General features: G+C 48.5%; 1 protein-coding gene across 1 annotated transcript; it reads left to right on the top strand.

Moving 5' to 3' along the window:
• The first annotated feature begins 213 nt into the window (after positions 1 to 213).
• Positions 214 to 11,751, top strand: EN1 (engrailed homeobox 1). Its single transcript, XM_081171747.1, has 4 exons — positions 214 to 572; positions 1,946 to 2,017; positions 4,018 to 5,038; positions 10,366 to 11,751. The coding sequence occupies exons 3-4, from the start codon at positions 4,222 to 4,224 to the stop codon at positions 10,680 to 10,682; spliced, it is 1,134 nt and encodes a 377-aa protein (XP_081027873.1). The 5' UTR covers positions 214 to 572; positions 1,946 to 2,017; positions 4,018 to 4,221; the 3' UTR covers positions 10,683 to 11,751.
• The last annotated feature ends 6,457 nt before the right edge of the window (positions 11,752 to 18,208 follow it).

Raw genomic sequence — 18,208 nt, forward strand, 5'->3', positions numbered from 1 at the left:
TGCACCATAGATAGCTAGATAGATATAGATGAAAGAGCAGTGTTCTTTTAGTCTGATTTTTCTATCCTTGGACCAAAAAAAAGGTCTAATACTGATCAATGTAGGAAGAATCAAAATACCATGCAAGCCTCTGGAACTGGGAGGATAACAGTCACCACCACCTCCAATTTCTCTTGTGTTTGGCGATGATTAAAAAAAATGTATAGACTGGGGCCACGAATAAGGAGCCATCCAAAATTCAAAGCGGGGGAGCAGGCTTTTGTGGTGGTCGTGGTAGTTGTTGTTCGTTTCCTACTTGACGGATGGAGTAGGTGGGCTTCTCTTCGTTAACTCACAACAGCTCTGTGTTCGAGGGTGTCATAGGAGCAGCCATAAAAAGTTGCAATCGTTAGTTTCCCGCACCCCAACCCTCCTCGGAATCTCCTCCTCTCTTCATTTGGCCACCCACCAAACCCCAAACCCAGCAGATGCCCGCACAAGACGGAGAACCCCTGAATTCTCCAGGGCGACCCTCCTCCTCCTCCCTCCAGGAAAGACCGGAGGAGTTTCAGCAAACCCCTGGAGCTATGCAGGTAAGCGGAGGCTCCTTCCTTCCTTCTTCCTTCCTTCCTTCCTTCCTTCCTTCCTTCCTTCCTTCCTTCCTTCCTTCCTTCCATCCATCTAGCCAGCCAGCCAGCCAGCCAGCCAGCCAGCCTAGTGTCAGGTCGGGGCTGGTTTGGCAAGTTCTCTGGCTGCCCGGTTTTGGCCCATTTCGGGATGGCGCGCGTTTGAATGCGCGCGCGCGTGTGTGCGTGTGCGTGTGTATTCCAGTGCCTAATCAAAGCTATGGGTCCGCCAGCGCATTTATCATCCCATTACTGTAACAAATCCGGGCTCCCACTCCATGAAAGGTAAAATGAATTACCGACGTTAAGCCGTCAATAAAGTCATTTCTGTAAATGGTGTCTCCGAAGGACTGCAGCATTATTCAACCAGCTTTATCAGCAGCTGGGAAATTACGTGGAGAGGCGCGCAGCGTGTAATAGGGGCCCTGCTTACTTTGATTAAGCGCCGTGCCAGGGAATAGTGACAGTGCTTTTTGACCAGGTTTTATTCGCCGTCTTCTGATGAACGCCAAGCTGATCAGGCGGAATGAAGAGTAATTAAAACCTATAAATTATCTTTCGCAGCCCTTCTCAAGGCGTCTCTTTGCAGGCGAGATAAGGCGGCGGGCCCCCATTTACGACTCTGAAAGGGACTGAGGCGCACAAAGGCTACGCAGCTAAATGGGATATTGATAGTGTCCTAATTAGAATTTAATTAAGTACCCACGCTCGCTTTTGGGATAAAGATTTCAATTTTTTGTCCTCCCCCCTCCTTTGGCGAACTAAAATATAAATAAAACCCAAATTTAGGGAAATGGGGAGGGGGTTGGCTAAATCCGAGGAGATTTGGGAATAGCGAGATGTGGCTAATTTAATGTCGGGGCCTTTTGTGGGCTTGCGTTGAGTCTCCTCTGCCAGGTTGTAACGTATATATGTATACGTATGTACATATACATATGCTTGAAGTTGCTTTGAAAATGGGCCTTCTCGTGGGTCTTTCTCGAATAACCGCGATTTAAAGTCGTTGCGCTGTAGAATACTCTAATCCAATTATTAAGAAACAGTTACTCTTTCTTGGAGTTCCTTGGGGGGGAATCTCCTCGTTTCAGTGATTTTGGAGTTTTTAATTTTTGTTTAAAATAAACGTACTTGCACATGTACGTGTACCTGCATGCACACATATCCTGTATACATATACAGGATATATACACACACATAGAGAGAAAGAGAATTGAAGTTATAGGATGCGTCCATTGCAAATCAATCTCAAAAATAAAAAGGGATAATTAAAGGGGGGGAATGAGAGAGAAAAATAACAATCAAGTCACGTGACTCCGATCTTCTTTCTATTCTGTGAACAGGTTTTCAGGCCTTTCCACCTGCAGCCTCAGAATGTTTATGAACACCTGGAATTGACGCGGAGTCACTGAAAGGTAAAACGTGTGGCCTCATAAATCGCCACCACGGGGACCCAGCGAATCCTTCTCAGCTCCTCTCCATTAAAAACGCAGTTTTAATATTTCATAACAGTGTTATGTTTTGAGCAGGAAGGGGAAGCGAGTGTGTGTGCGTGAGAGAGAGAAGAATGCGTTGCAGACAATAAATGATCCATGCAAAAATGATTAAAGCAAGGATAACATTATATTAGAGGGCAACGTGGTGCAAACGAAAAGCAACAACAGACCAATCCTGTTTTGTCTGCAAAAAAATAAAAATCTCAGTGTGCGAATAAACTAAATGAATCCAGTTTGGATTATTGCTATTAGTTTTCATGAGGATGATTTCTTTTTCAGTGTTCTTTCATATCACGTGTGTGTGTAACATTGGCCCGTCACTATCATGTAAACGAACCAGCTGATAAATTGGCCGCTTTTGTACCTGGACGTTCAACCGCAGGTTAGGCTAAGATTGAATACACTATCCTTTAAACCGACACTCAGCTCTCCAACTATTTTCCTGTTCTTTGTTCTTTTAAATGCCACCTGTTAATGAGTGAGGACATTATGGGGGCATATGCACGCTGATAGAATTATCTGCAAGAAAGAAATATTGATAAATGTTCCCTGGAATTGACAAGAGTGCTTGCGCAAAAGTCAGCGTTTAATCATCGTGTTTGGTTTGGGTGTGTTGTTTTTGTTTAAAAAAAAAAATAGTAAGAGGGGAGCATGTGCTTAAGTCTGCAATCCTATGCACACAAATACCAGGAAAAAATTCCACTGATCTATTCCTGAGTCCACCTGTGCTCAGGATTGCTCAGCCACTTTCCTATTTAAATCAATGAATCTGGAAAGTGTTGGGTCGAGCCCTTTCAGTCTTTTAGAAACTCCCTGCATGGTCTTTTTGACAAAGCTCATCTATGTCCTTTTTTAAAGGTTAAAACAAAAAACAGCGGACACAAACCATAACTGCCACAGCAAACATGCACAGAGTACTGATAAATCTGTTTGGATTGGAACAGAGATTTCATAATTGGTTAGGTTACTAGTCATACTCAGAATACACTTCCACCCCATTAACGTGTTTTGTTTTGTTTCGAATTTAGAAAAGCATTCTATAAAGAATTTAGCATCTACTCTTTAGAAATAATAATAATAAACAACACAGGAAAGATTTCATTCCGAATTTCTTTTCCGAACCTCAGAAGATACACAGTCATCTTGTGGAGTGTCAACACGTCATTTGTGGGGATGATTTGGATATTTGCTTTTTGAGAAGCATAAGTAAATGAAAAGTCCTGGGCAGGAGGGAAAAGGGAAGGAGAAGCAGACTCGAGAAAGGATGCGCCATGGAAAGCGCAAAGCTCCCCAGGTCTCTCTCTCTCTCTCTCGTTCCCTCTGAATCAGCCAGCCCCTTGGATAATGTAACTGCAAAGTTCCAATGCAGCTCATTGGCCGACGTCAGGGGCGTCACAGAATTCCCGGGCTGCTGATTGGCTCTTTCCACGTGCGGGCCATCCTCACGTGCTTCCGGTCGGAATGAAAAAAAAGTGTGGCTGAGAGATTTTTTAAGGAGAGTTTGTTGCAAGATCGGAGCTGTCAGAGATTTTTGCTTTCTTTTTTCCTTTTTTTTAAAAGGAGAAGTGGGGGAAGGAAAGGTGGGAGGAAAAGATGCACGTGCGAGCGGGCGATTAAAGCATCTGCCAAGGCTGATCCGTGGGCAAAGCGGACTCTGATATTTGGGGAAACCCCAAAGCTGCGGCGCTCGGAGAAAGATGGGTAGATTGTGAGAAGACTTGGGGGAGGGGGAGGGCTTTGGGGGGGCTGGTTTTGTTTTGGTCTCTCTCTCTCTCTCACCCCCCCTCTCTCTTTCGGAAGAGGGGTGAGAGAGAGAGGGAGGGGAGAGAGAAAGAGAGAGCGAGAGAGGAAATATAAAACAACTGCCCCAAAAGCGCGAATCGCTCCAAATGTCTGAGCCTTTGGATATCTCTCTCTAGATTCCTCGGCGAGCCAACAAGTGGATTTTATTTTGCATTTTCCCCATCTTTCCAAGAACAGCAGCAGCAGCAGCAGCGAGGACCCAACTACCCTGGCCACCGCCCGGAAAAGTGAGGCGTGGTGGTGGTAGGTGGAGGGGGGGACCTCGAGTGAAGAAGTGGAAGAAGAGCCAAGACGCCCATCTGCGGAGCTGGCAGCTGACTATGGAAGAGCAGACGGACAGTAAAAGTCTGCGAGACTCTGCTCCGACTCCCGGCAGCCGCCCCAGCAGCAGCAGCCCCAGCGCCAGCGGCAGCGATGGCGAGAGCGTGCCTCTGTCTCCCGGCAGCCACGCTCCCCTGTCCCCGGCCGCGCCGTGCCTCGTGTCCCTGCCTCTCCACCCGCACCACCACCCTCCGCACCACCAGCACCATCTCCCGCAGCAGCAGCAGCATCAGGCGCCTCCGCCGCCACAGCAGCAGCAGCGGCCGCCGCCGCCTCCGCAGCAGCAGCAGCACCGCACCACCAACTTTTTCATCGACAACATCCTGAGGCCGGACTTTGGCTGCAAGAAAGAGCAGCTCTTGCTCCTGGCCGGGACTGCGGCCGGAGGAGGAGGAGGTGGCGCCGGCGGCGGCGTGGGCGGCGGCCGGGACAGGGACCTTGACCGCGCGGCCAGCTCAGGTAGAGAAAATGTCAACCCTCTGCTCGGCAGGCCCCCCAACCTTAGCGCGGAGTCGCACGGGAGCCCCGACAGCTCCTCCACGGCCTCCAAAGCCAGCCCCGCCGCGGCGGCCGCAGCGCTAGGGACGGCCAAGCCCCCCATCTCCTCCTCCTCCTCCTCCTCTTCCTCTTCCTCCTCCTCCTCCTGCTCGGAAGGGAGTGGAACTAACCCGGCGAAGTACGGGGAGCACGCCAACCCCGCCATCCTGCTCATGGGCTCCAATAATGGAGGAGCTGTTGCCAAGAGCGATTCTCAACAGCCGCTGGTTTGGCCTGCCTGGGTTTACTGCACTAGGTATTCAGACAGACCATCCTCGGGTAAGAATCCTCTTCCGTGCCTTCAGCGTTGCCCCCTTCCCCCCTGTCTTATATATACACCTGCCATTTCTATATATCTATATATATCTATCTCTCTGTGACATGAGTGTAATCCTGCGGGGAGCGTTAACCATCCCACCGAACCCAGGAAGCCAAACCCCTAAACCGGCCACCCTAACGGTGCGCTAAGACTTGAGGCGCAGAGCGCGCCGAGGGATCCCAAACTGCGCTGGATTAAGCAGATGGGAGGTGGCGGCTTGAGAGTATTTAGGAGTTTTGTGGAGCTGAGTCGGCGTTTCCCCTCCCTCGCCCGACCCCGAACCCTGCATTTTCTTAGGGTGCCCCTCTCCGAGGTTTGCGGGGCTTCTGGTTTGCGGGGCTTCTTGCGCCTCCCCGGCCAGCCTTGCCCTTCGGAGACTGCAGTCTTAGGCTGCAAAAGAGGAGGGCCGAGGCTGCTTGCTGATTCCCCCCTCGGCCCGAAGCAGCTTGCGGAGGAGCTGCGACAGAAATGCCCCCGGGGGATGTCCGCAACCTGGGCTGGGAGGTCCGTGGAAGTGTCTCTAGTGGAGGCAGAACCTGGAAAGATTGGAGGGCCCACGCCGCCGTCTTCCTCTCTCTTTCTGCCCTTTTCAGGCCTTGAAGGGTGGGTGGGTGCCTCTCTCTTTCTGTAGTTAGGAAGGGGGAAGAAACCATAGTGTGCTTTCTAAAACTTTTTTTCCGGATATATCTATGGCTGGGAGAAAATTAGCGATTTCGGTGTGGGACGTAGCTGCAGACAACCAGTGCTTTTGTTGTTGTTCAGAAACATTCGCTGCTGAGCAATTGAGGAGTGAAGGAGACAAGTGTTGCCGTGTGAAGGATGCGTTTTTGAAGGAACTGGCACTGGCGGGGGCCGAAAAAGAAAGAGGAAGTGTGTGAGAGAGACAGAGAAAGAGAGAGAACAGAAAAGGAAAGGGCCTCCCGGCAGCGGAGCACAAGAATCTAGGCCCCTAGGCCTTAATTTTTCCATTCCCGTCTTCCAGAGCGGCTGGAGGGGAGCAATTCCCACCCCGTGGCCGGCATTTCGCTCTTCCCAGCAGCCGGTTCTCCCTCCCGCCCCAGATGCTGCCGTGAGAATAAAGGTGTCCTCCCTCTACTAGCCCCCCCACATCCCCACCCCAATAAAAAAACCCCCAGAATCCTCGATCCCGCTCGGAGGTTGAGGAATCTTCGGTTTCCAGGGGAGGGTTTAAATCCTTCCGGGAAAGGAGGTGTGGGAAGAAGAGTGACGAGAGGAGAGGGAGAGAAAGGGGGGGTCTGTCTCTCTGAATCAGCCCCTCCAACCCGTAAGGGCGAAGGAGTCGAGCGAGGGAGCCGCTGCGGGTCAGCGCCCGCGAAAGCGCCCGAAAAGGGCGACCGCTCGCCTTTGCGCTCCTGTCAACTTTCAGGGCCGAGAGAGCACGGCAGACTGCGGAGCTGGGCGATGGGAGGCTGGTGGCGAAGGAGCTCCGGCCGGGTGCGCTCCCAGGTCGCCTTCTTCGCCCCACTTCGTCCATCCCTCTCTCCCGCCGCCCCCCAACCTCACCAGCCCCGGCTCGGGGCTCTTTATGAACTCCTTTCTGCCGGCGACTGATCAATCCTCCGCTATCAGCGCCAGCCATCTCGATCACGCCGCTATTGACACATCCCCGCTCCTTGGAACTCAGAAAAGCCACTTTGATTGACTAAACGGATTGATTGAGTGATTGAGCTGTCAGCTCTACCTTCCGCGGCCAACTGCAATGATTTTATTACTGCTTTCCCAGGGCCGCTGCCTTGCAAAGTGTGTTTTGATAGGAAGGCTCCCCACCACCACCGGCAGCGGCACCCTGCAAAGGCAGCGCCCCGGCTCCCTGGAGAGGCCAGGACGGGCCTCTCCTCGAGAGAGGCTGCAGCGGCGGCTCTTGACGGTGGGCCCTCTCCGAAGCCGGTTAGGGCCCACCACCAAGCCCTCCTCTTAGCCCACCTTTCCCTGGATGTGAAATAGGGGGTGTTGATCTCTTGAGACTGGCAGTTGCCCCCACCGCCTCTCGCTTTCTCACGCCCCCCACCCGAGACCTGCCCGCTTCTTGGGAATCTGCCTCCCACTGAACAGAGAGATCCGAGCAGGGATCATCCATCCCCCGGCCAAAAATCTCAGCCCTCAAAAGAGCTTTTCGCCGCTAGGAAATTTCTCTTGGCTGTTGTTATTTTCCGTAAATAAGGGGACTGGGGAAATATTTTGAGATTTATTCAACCGGCTCTGTTTAATCCCTTTCTGTAGTTTATTCAGCCGTCTCTCTCTCTTTCTCTCATCTATATATTTTTAAGCCTTGTTTTGAAAGCAGCCAGGCTTCTCAGAGCTACTTTTGCGGCCTGCTGACCGGAGAAGGTTTTCCTCACGTTCAAGCGACTGGCCCCAAAGTTGGCGATCTTTGGAAAAAGGCTTCACTTTCATTTTGTATCCTATTTTTAAAAATATTCGTGTTTGCGTAATTTTAAAAAATGGCGTTTTAAGGTACTCTTTTTGAACCCCCTTCACGATATAAATTGCTTTGAAGAGGGGAATCTTACCCACGTATGAATATATTCCTTCCCTAAAATAATTTGTATTTAATACATTTCCCAACAAAGCAAAAACAAGGCGGCTTTGGAAAGACGATGTCTGAACGACAACGACTTAAACAAGGATATATCTAGATTTATTCCAGTACTTATTCGGGACACACTGTTTCGGAGTCCTTGGCTGATGCCTCAAGTGTTCGAATTCTATTTAAGGGGACGATCTACTTCCTCCAATCTTTCTCTCCCCCCCCCCCCACACTTCTGCGATTTTTAAAAAAAGTTTCCCACCCATTTCCTTTAACAGAGAAAGAGAGAGAGCGCTTAGAAACGGGAGGGATGCAGAAAAATTTGCCTTAATTTCCGAGGGCTCCTCTAAGGCTATGGGTCTAGTTTTGGAGTCCTGCGAGGCCAAGATGTGTTGATATTAAATTGCTGGGAAGGGCTTCTAAGCAGAAACGCGCGGACTTCGAGGAAGCAGCCTTGCGCGCGTGTTCGTTGGTTTAAAGAGACGTGCATTTTGAACGTGAGGACACCGGCTGGACCAGATCTCTCAGTGAAAGATAGTGTAGGAACTCCCTCCACTTTGAAATATATTTATCCGCGGCTTTTATTGGAGGGTTTTTCGTGGAGTGGAGACCAGCGGTTTCAGTGAAGTGTTACCCCAGTCATTGTAGGCGATGAGGGTTTGTCTAGCATTGTGTATTTGCGTTTGCAGAATATATTTTTGCGGCAGGCTTCAAAAAATGAGCATCCAGCGCTATTTCCCCTTATCATCATCATCATTAGTAGTAGTATTATCTAGTCGTTCGGCAATAAGGCCTTTGGACCAGCTTGCAATAGGGGTTGCTTAGTTTCCCAAAATAAGAAATTTATTTTCTGTCTGTGAGGGGAAAGAGGTATGAGTCTACAGCTGAGCACACATTGAAATAGGTATTTATAATCCGAGAGCCTTGCCTAAATTTATTGCCTGGTGTTTTTTTTGTTTTAGAAAATAATGAATTTCAAAATTATAATATTAGATATAAATTAAACACACACACATACAACTTCCCAGGCTTGCTTTGTCGAGGGACGCCTTGGTTTGATTTGGAGGAGGAAAGTCTGGGTCCCGCTGCGGATCAAAACAGATTTAAAATCCGGTGTTGTCCCGGCGCATAAGAACCTCCAGCGCCGTCTGAGCAGCTTCTACTCCGAAGCTGATCCTGCCGAATTTAATGGGGCGTAATAAAATTCGGTATGACTTGCTCCCGAGTAGACAGGGTGAGGCCTGCGCTGTTACTCTTCGTGCCTGCTAGTGGTACTGTTAGGCCCAGCCCCAGCAACAACAGAACCCGCTTCGTAAACCGCTTGCAGTGTTTGTTTTGGGACCAGTCTTTAAGTCTGTTTACCTCGATGCTTATTTATCCTTACAATTCAGCGGGAACTTTCTGGTTGCGTTATTTATTTCAAACATGTCATTGTAGTAAACATGTATGTTGAGGGTGAATGACGTTGGGAAAGGTTTCCTGGGGTGTTACCTCTAACACGTACCATTTAACTCTAGCAGCGCCGGAAATGCTGCATGTTTGATCTGTGGGCTTTTTAAAAACAGAACAAATCCAGGAACCCCACACTTTCCTAAATGAATATAAACTGCAGCGAAGGCCCATAAGTGAGGAGCCCGCTTCCCTAACGCAGCCATCTGCTGAGGAAGCTCTCTCTCTGTGTGTATTTGGATTTTTGTTTTTTTTTAAACTTTCTGATACTTTTTACTGAAGCTCATAACTAATTAGTCAGACTTCTCCCCCACTTTCAAAGTGTGTGCTGTAAAGTTAAGACGCTTTGCCTTTAAGAGATGAGAGCTTTTAAGGGGAAGAAGGCCAAAACACCGCCTCTCCCATACGTATATTTTGTGTATTAGAAATGTGTGCGTGATTCCAGCTGCACCAGACTTGATAAATCCAAATTAACTGATTGATCTACCTCTCAGTCTCTTTCTCAAACTGTCTATCCGCAGATATAGATAGATGGATAGACAGATAGATGGTGATCAATAGAAAACTGCTTTAGATCTGGTGCGATCAAACAATTGAGCTTGGGCCCGGACGGGGAAAAGTTAGCAGAAGCATCCGCGTGCCTGACCAATACCTATCCTGACAAACGTTTCCCTATGGATTTTCCGCCCCACTCCCCTTTGTTTCTTTGCTTCCCATCTCGCCCCTCTCGCCTTTCTTCCTTGGCGTCTTCTCCTTCGCGCCAGCTAAAAGTGGGCGATGCTGCTCTTCTGTGAACTCGCACAGAACTTGGGACGAAGAAGGGCCTAGACTGTTTTGAAAAGCGCCGGGGTGGTAGTGGAAACAGGCGTCCTGAAGGACGTGGGGTGGGGGAGAAATGCACCCACGTTTTAAACAGTGGAGGAAAAGACGTAGGATATAAGTGGGTTGGGGGGAAATCCAAGCAGATCAGTTCTGACCCTGCCCATCCATCACGGTTGCCGGGTGCCCCTTTTGGAAAGGGGAAAGGAGGCGCCCCCCTTTCCTTCAAAACAGAGTCTCCCCATTTTCCGGAACGCCCAGCGTTGCTCCCATATGGCAGGCTCCCCTTTATGTGTGTTGCATGTGTGTGTGTGTGTGTGTGTGTTTTGGGAATGCTTCTGACCTGGCAACTGCTGTCCCTTTTTCTCTCTCGTGCCCCTCACCCCCTCCTCCTTCCCCTTTGTGTGCGTGTGTGTGTTTCTCTCTCTCTCCCTCCCTCCTCCATCCCTCGCAACCCCCCCCCCTTTGTAGGTCCCCGCACGAGGAAGCTGAAGAAGAAGAAGAACGAGAAGGAGGACAAGCGGCCTCGCACCGCTTTCACGGCGGAGCAGCTGCAGAGACTCAAGGCGGAGTTCCAGGCGAACCGCTACATCACCGAGCAGAGGCGGCAGACTTTGGCGCAGGAGCTCAGCCTCAACGAGTCGCAGATCAAGATCTGGTTCCAGAACAAGCGCGCCAAGATCAAGAAGGCCACGGGCATCAAGAACGGCCTGGCGCTGCACCTCATGGCGCAGGGACTCTACAATCATTCCACCACTACCGTGCAAGACAAAGAGGACAGCGAGTGAGCCCGCCCAGAGAGCACAGACCTTGTCGGGTTTATTTTGTTTTTTCGTTTTTTGATGCTTAATATTATTATTATTATTATAATTATATTATTATTATTATTATTATGAACCTGATCGCCAGGGAAGACAAAGAATAACCATACAAAGCAAAAGAAAAGCAAAGAGGAACAATTAAAAAGAGAGAGAGCGCGAGAGGACAATTTGGGAAAAGACAAAACACACGACAAACACAAAAGGACTTCTTTCCTGCAGTGACACACAGTTGTGGGGGACTTGGAAGGGTGCTATTTAAGAGAGAGAAAAGAATCAAATTTATTGTCTATTCATAGTTATAAGGATTCCGATTTAAAACAAAACAAAACCCCCGAACACTTACAAACAAAAAGTTATCTATATAGCCAAACATCGTATGATCTTGTATATATTTAATTTCAGGTAAGAAATGATGATGACGATAATGATGTGTAGCGTTTTTCTATTCGCTCAGCCGTTGATCTCCCCCCCCTCCCCGCCCACCAGCTCCACTTTGGTCTCTCCCCCCCCCTCTTCTTTTTCTTAAGTATAGCTCTCAACTCCTCCAGCCCCCCCCCCTTAAGCCTCCTGATTTTAAAGAATTTGTCTGGCTCTTTCCGACTTCCCTGCTCCCCCTTTCTTCTTCTTTTCCCTGTCGCGTTTTCGTGTGTGCCTTTCTCCCTCTCTTTCATTTCGTGCGTGTGCGTGTGGTGTTTCTTTTTCTTTTTCTTCTTCCTCCTCCTTCTTCTCTCCCCCCCCACCCTACCGAGTAAGAACAATAACACTATGACCCACAGACTGCGAGACTGAACCCCTTGCTGCAAGCCAAAGATTTTTTTCTTATGTTCAGAAATCTGTAGTCTGAAATAAAGTGTAGATTGTGTTCAGGATATATACTGATTCTGTAATTCTTCTCTGTTCTCCAACCCCACTCCCCCTTTAATACATTAATATATTAAAATACCCTGTTCTTCTTATTCTTTATATACATTTATCTCTAAAACTATCTGGCATATATCTCTCCCAGATTATTTTTTTTAAGTGGGGAGAAATTTTTTTTTAAACCAACGTCTTGTTTCCCTTGCTCATTTGCTCTCAGCTTCTTCCCTCGCTGTTGGATCCCTGGCTGGGATAGTAGGGCCCCAATCCAATGAACTGTAGTCCTACTAACTGCCCGGCTCTGAGCATGTTTACTTAGAAATGAGTCTTACTGAGTGCAATGGACCTACCCCCTCCCCCCCAAAACCCCACACCCAACAACAACCCAAAATCTCAGCCTAAGTCCCTTGGGAAGAGAAGGGACTTTTATCTTCCGGGCTAACTTGTTTCAACGGGATATGCTCAGGCTGAGCTAGTGTATAATATTTGTGGAGGAAGACTGAACACCACCAAAGATCTAGAAATAGGTGCTTCGGTTCCAGAGATGATATATTTGTGTGTTTGTGTGTGAATATGAAATGAATGAAAGCTAATAATGTCATGAAATTTCCTGGCTCCTTCGAGTTCCAGGATGGGTTGGAGAGAAATTTGTCTGACAGCTCCCTGCCTCGCATCCAAGATCATATTGAATTTCTACTGAGGCGCTTTTTCGCCAGGAAGAGCAATAGAGGCAGGAGAGGGAGAGGGGAGGAGGGGAGGGGAAATGATCGGTACTTTGCAGACGGTTGCTTAGCAGCGCGGCATAATGAATGGCGGGGCGGCGGCGGGGGGGGGGTTTGGCTTCCCCTCCGCGGCCTTCTTCGAGCAGCCATTGCCTTTTAAAAATGTTTAAGTAAATTCGGCCTTTTAATGTTAGGGATTTTTTTAAACTCCTCCTCCCCCCCACCCCCAACACTGAGATGGAGCAAATGGCCTCGCTTTCCAAGAGAGTTCCTGCGTGCCCATGAGGACGGCCACTTGAACTAACAGTTACGAGCAGGTGGATAAATCCGCCTTCTCTGGCAGGCCAACATTATTAAGAACAGACACCATTTTTAATTTGCTTGGAGACACCGCGGTCGTAGGAGCTCAGTATTAATTTTGTGTTCTGGTGACTCTTCCATGAAATTGTCAAGTACCTTGTGGGCATCTGGGCGTGACCTCAAAGCCGGGCGCCCTCTTCTTTCTTTCTTTCTTTCTTTCTTTCTTTCTTTCTTTCTTTCTTTCTTTCTTTCTTTCTTTCTTTCTTTCTTTCTTCCTTCCTTCCTTCCTTCCTTCCTTCCTTCCTTCCTTCCTTCCTTCCTTCCTTCCTTCCTCCCTTTCTTGTCCCGGATCCCAGTCGTTTGCAAAGGGGCACCCTAAGCACAGCCACCCCCCCCCACTACGTTCAGGAACAGAGCTCATGCTTTGCCCTCAAAGGTCCCGAGTTCCTTCCCTGGCATCTCCTGGGTAAATTTTCAGGCAGTGCGTACAATTACTGAGCTAGGTGGACCACTGATCCCTAGGTACCAGCGAGTCCAACTGACTCGCAACTCCGAGAGTTTGGGCGGCCTTGTTCCAAAGTACGTCCCCTGATTTTAGTGGGCTTTGCTTTCAAGTAAACCATGGCTAGGACGGCTGCTTGAATTCCGCTGGGTGGCTATGATTATGGTTAGTCGTAATGGTAGTGGTGGTGGTAACAGCGGGAATAGCGGACGTAGCATTAGGGAAAGAGCCTTGGCTCAAGGGTAGAACACCTGATTTTGGTGCAGAGGGTCCCAGTTTTACTCTCCAGCATCTCCAGTTTGGGCTGGAAGAGGCCCCCATCTGATACCCTTGGGGAGAGCTGCCAGCCAGTAAGTTCGGTGCCCCAATGGTCTGACTCAGTATAAAGCAGCTGCCGATGTTCCTATGTCGCTTCACTTCCACTCCTTCATTTATTCATGTATATATTAAAAAATGGCCAATGTGGAATTCAGTTCATGATGCTTCGCTATTAAAGCCATCCTTTGTTTACAAGCGTCTATTTCTCTCCCCTTGAAATGCCCGGGATTTGTAACATAGAGTCAGTTCTGACATAACGCAGAAAACCGAAAGAACTTCCCCACCAAGGCACTTAAATGTCCTTCCTTCCAGTGGGAAAGAGAAGGAACTATTTAAATTTCTCCCCCTGAAATCAAAGGGCCTCTGCGCTTGAAGGTGAAGTGCTATTACACGCGTGTATCCCGGAGAAAGTCCCATCGAGCTCAGAGGAACTTAAGAGGATTGCGCTGCTCTTTTGGTCACGGGCCACGCATGGAAAAGATAAAAATTTAAATGTTTGTTGTTGCTGCTGAATGGCAACGTTGGCACACTAGGAAAGTCACGGCGCTGGGTTGAAACGAAATCTAGTCCCTTAAGATAAGATCAACCCTCCCCCCCCCAAAAAAAAACAACTTTAAGGGAAATATTGTAGTTTAATGGAACTGTTGGCATGTTGACTCACAGTCTTGCTGCGGACAATGGAACTCGCTCTGCACAAAGCGTGTTAAGGCTTATAGCCCAAATTCAAGTGCGCCCAGCCCACGAATATTCCGCTACGACCCCTCCAGACTGGGGTTTCTTGGGTGCATTGATAAAGTCCAGTGACTGAAATTCTGGAGACGTGTGTGTGTGTCTGCCGCGGCTGGAAAATATTTTATTTTGTGACACACACTGACACCCCCCCACCTCTGTTGCTCACCATTAATTTTACATGCCGTTCCACACTGGCCCAAAGAAGTGTGATCCACCAGTCCCCCTTCTGCTCCATTTCCAAGTAAGGTACAATACTTGCAACGCAATGAGGCATGTCTACTCAGGAGTGGACACCACTGAGCTCAATGAGACCTTCTCCCAAGTTAAGTGCACATAGGATCCGGGCGGGACCATTGAATTCAGAGGAGAGAATTGAGTGGATAGCCCATCGTTCAAAATAAAGCGAAAGGATTCAGCAGCGCTTCCCCTCTCCCTCCAAACATGGGCACCCTCTACCTTCAGAGAATGACGCAGAGCAGCCTTCCCCAATCTTGTGCTATAGCTCCCTTGACTTGCTTTGGACTACAACTCCCATCAGCCCCGTCAGCTTCCTGATCTGGGTTGATAGGAGTTGTAATCCAAAGCAGCAGGGTAGTGATGGCAACAGGTTCAGGAAGGCTGGGGACAGCGTGGCCCGTGAAACTGATGAGAGTTTTGAGGTCTTCCATAACAAACTTAACCTTTCCCGTAAACGTGTGTGTGTGTGTGGGGAAACCCCATCTGAATGAGGTGATTTAGATTCTGGTCAAAGCTTATCCAACCTTTCCTTCCACGAAGTTTACGTACATGGGCGCCCTGCCATGTTCCCTTCACAACAACCGCGTAAGGTAGGTCAGGCCGAGAGATGGCCATTGGTGAACTCACGCAGCGGATTTCACGGCTCAGCGGGGGGACCGCGAGGCCACCATCTAGCTAATTTGTGCTTAACCTTAGAAGAGGCTAGATTTGGTCTCAGATGACATCGGGGTGGCAGTGAGCGCTGTACTTCATAGAAAATACTACACTAAAATTTGACTCCCCAGCTTCCTCGTCCCGTAGGAAACTCCACTTCTTTGCCTGTAAAGTTTGATCTTCTAGCCCCCCTTTTTTAAACTAACTAACTAACTAACTAACTAACTAACTAACTAACTAACTAACCTAACAACACCCACAAAAGCCAGTGGCCTAAACTCACACGATGCTCAAATTTCTTGCCTTTTATTTGTTTCGAACCAATTCCATTTCTCTGTGGCAGGGATGGAGTACGCCTCGCCCTCCAGATGTGGTCAGGATACAGCATCCCCGAGGTCTGGCGAAGCTGGCTGGGGCAGGTGGCACTTGAGCCCAACAACATCTGGGAGGGTCACATGCCCCCTGACCCTGCTCTATGGATTTGGCACCTAAGCTTCCTAATCATGGTCTGGGCCTTGTTTTTTTAAGGAGCATCTCACAGCTGCAGTCCTAAACACATCCACTTCTGGTTAGGCCCTGCTTCCTCTTTCTGGGCCTTGATAGACTGCAATCCTATGCACACTTACTTGGGAGCAAACCTCAAAATTGGGACTAAATTCATGTAAACCGTTTAGATCTTTGTTGTGGTGGTTGCTTCAGGGAGCCAACTCCTAGGGGCAGTGGGGGCTTCGGCCCCCACAATAAAATATTTGAGGGGGCTGGGCCCATGAAAAGTTGATTGCCACTCCCATTCAGAGAGTGTGTGCGCACTGTGTCATGTGATCAATTATGTGAGGCGGGTCTTACTTAGGCCCCCACAATCTTTCATTCAAGCTGGCACCTCTGGCGGTATATAAATCTTGTTAAATCATAACTAAATAACTTCTCCTAGGATGAGGCTGCCCTGTTCTTAGCTTCCAGCTTCCAGGCTGTCTCTGCATGGAGAGAGAGAGAGATTGGGCAAAGTCACCCAGAAGGTAATTTTGAAATACATAATACTTCGGAGCAACCTCAAAGAATGGAGTTTTCTTTTTTACACTTGCAATGGCCTTAGAACTGTGATGAAGGGGTTTAAAAATAAAAATAAAAACAAAACAAAACAATTGAATCTGAAGCATCAGTTCCTACTCAATCGCTTCACAGAAGGAGAAAGTTAAATGGAGTCTGGAGTTCAAACAGTATCGATTAAAGGCAAATGATGCGGGTAAACAAACAAACAAAGTAACAAATATTAATTTCTCTCGGAGCTGCTGCTTGGCACTGCTTGCCGTTTAAATAGCCGCCCTACCCGCTCACACGAAAACCGACGGCCTTTTGCAAATAGGCGGTGGGGCGGCGCTTTTACTGCTCGCGGAGAGATATGCAGGCGCTTTAATTATTTCTCTCCTCTCATAGCCTCAGGGATATTTATAGAAAGGTAAGCCCCACCCACCTGCCACACCTCCCCTTTTATTTGCTGAACTGGGAGGAAGAAAAAGGGAAAAAATAACTACTTGCTGTAGTTAAAACGCCGACGAGAAAACCCCCTCCCCATTTTGGGACTTTGTTATTTAATTTTTTTTAAAAAAATATATAGATATATATATAAATACTTACAAATCCAGCTCTCAGTTTCTTCCTGTCGACAGACACGCCTTTTTACTGAAGCTGTGAAGGAGATAGTGCATTTTCTTTTTATTTAGTCAGAAGCCAGGTCCAGTTACCAACACAAGCCTAATGCGTGCAGATACATAAAAATGTAAGGTGTCGTCATAACAAAATGCCCATTGATTTCAAACAGAGCAAGCTTATGTATCTAAACAGGGAAAATTTTGCTATTGACTTCAGTAGGGACAAATATATTCATAGCCACAAACATAGATCTTTCTCTCCAAAGTGCCACATGCGCACATGAATGTACGCAGGCGAATGCCCACTTTAAATTATAAACTCAGCTTATGAAAGTTTATGCTTATATCTTCTTCTTTTTTAACCCATCCCATGCACGCGCCCTCCTATCTCCTCCAAGGAGCAGAAATGCGTTGACTCATTTGTTGTGAATCGCGGTTGAAACGTGCTAATCACGCAGGGCTTTCCTCTTCTTCTGCAGCGGCCTGCATACATGCAAACAAAGGTTTCTATTGTCCATTTGTTTCTCGGCATGTTGATCAACACCAGGTTTTTGAGAAGACACCGTGACAAGGTTTGACTCTGTGCCCACTCTGAATTTGCCAGAAAGCTGAATACCAAAGGGGAGAGCTTTGTTTCCATTGAGGAGGATGAGGAGGAAGGGGAAAAAGAAGGAACCACCAAAGCCCAGTTGAAAAGGGACACGCCCCCGGGTTCGAATGTTCGTAAAGTTCCAACATTCCACCCTCGAATGTTGGCAAAGCGGAAATGATCAGTGGAATTTTCGACTCGGGCCTGTGCAAAACTGCAGGGAGGCGGAGTGTGGCCGCAGGACAATCGAAATGCCACGTCTCTTGGCATGCTAAAAAGAATGTTCGAGCACACCTCTGTACAAATAAATAGTGCAACCTGCATCCTAATTTATTTTTAATGTTAAAATCCCAATGGTTTTAATGGACATGTTCGTGAGTGATCGGAATCAGAGGAGGGTAGCCCAGTGTTTGTCCTCCCTCAATAAACATGGTTCACACACACTACATAAATCACGAAAATGTCAACCAGTAAAGAGGACTGTTGCATCCAAGGAGCCATTCGGAAAGGGGCGATTGCGCTTCGCGTGCTTGTTTGGTCAAGCTCACGTCCATGAGAGGGCAACAGAACACAGGACACGCAATAGATACCGGAGTAGGAAGCAAGGCCAAGCGTTGCTCATGCCAAATGATCCTGGCTGGCCTTTCGCTTTGGACAGGGTGCAGCAGTTTCTCTAGCTTTCGAGGGCAAAGGGAGGCCGGAGGTGGCCCGTCGCTGCGCGTGGCAAGTTAGGGAGAGAAGGCAAATGCTGTCTCAAGCGGCGAGGCCTGAAATAAAAGATCAGGGCGCGCCCAGCAAGGCGAGGCGAGAAAACGGAGGAAGCATTTGCCTGTTAGCCCCGGGATGTGTGCTGGGCACGGCTCTCCGCCGGTGAATCCTTGCCAGCGGTTCCTGTGGACAACCGCGGGCGATCAATCACACCCATCTGCGTG

Source organism: Podarcis bocagei (genome assembly GCF_964188305.1).
Source record: "Podarcis bocagei genome assembly, chromosome: 1".
NCBI lineage: Eukaryota > Metazoa > Chordata > Lepidosauria > Squamata > Lacertidae > Podarcis > Podarcis bocagei.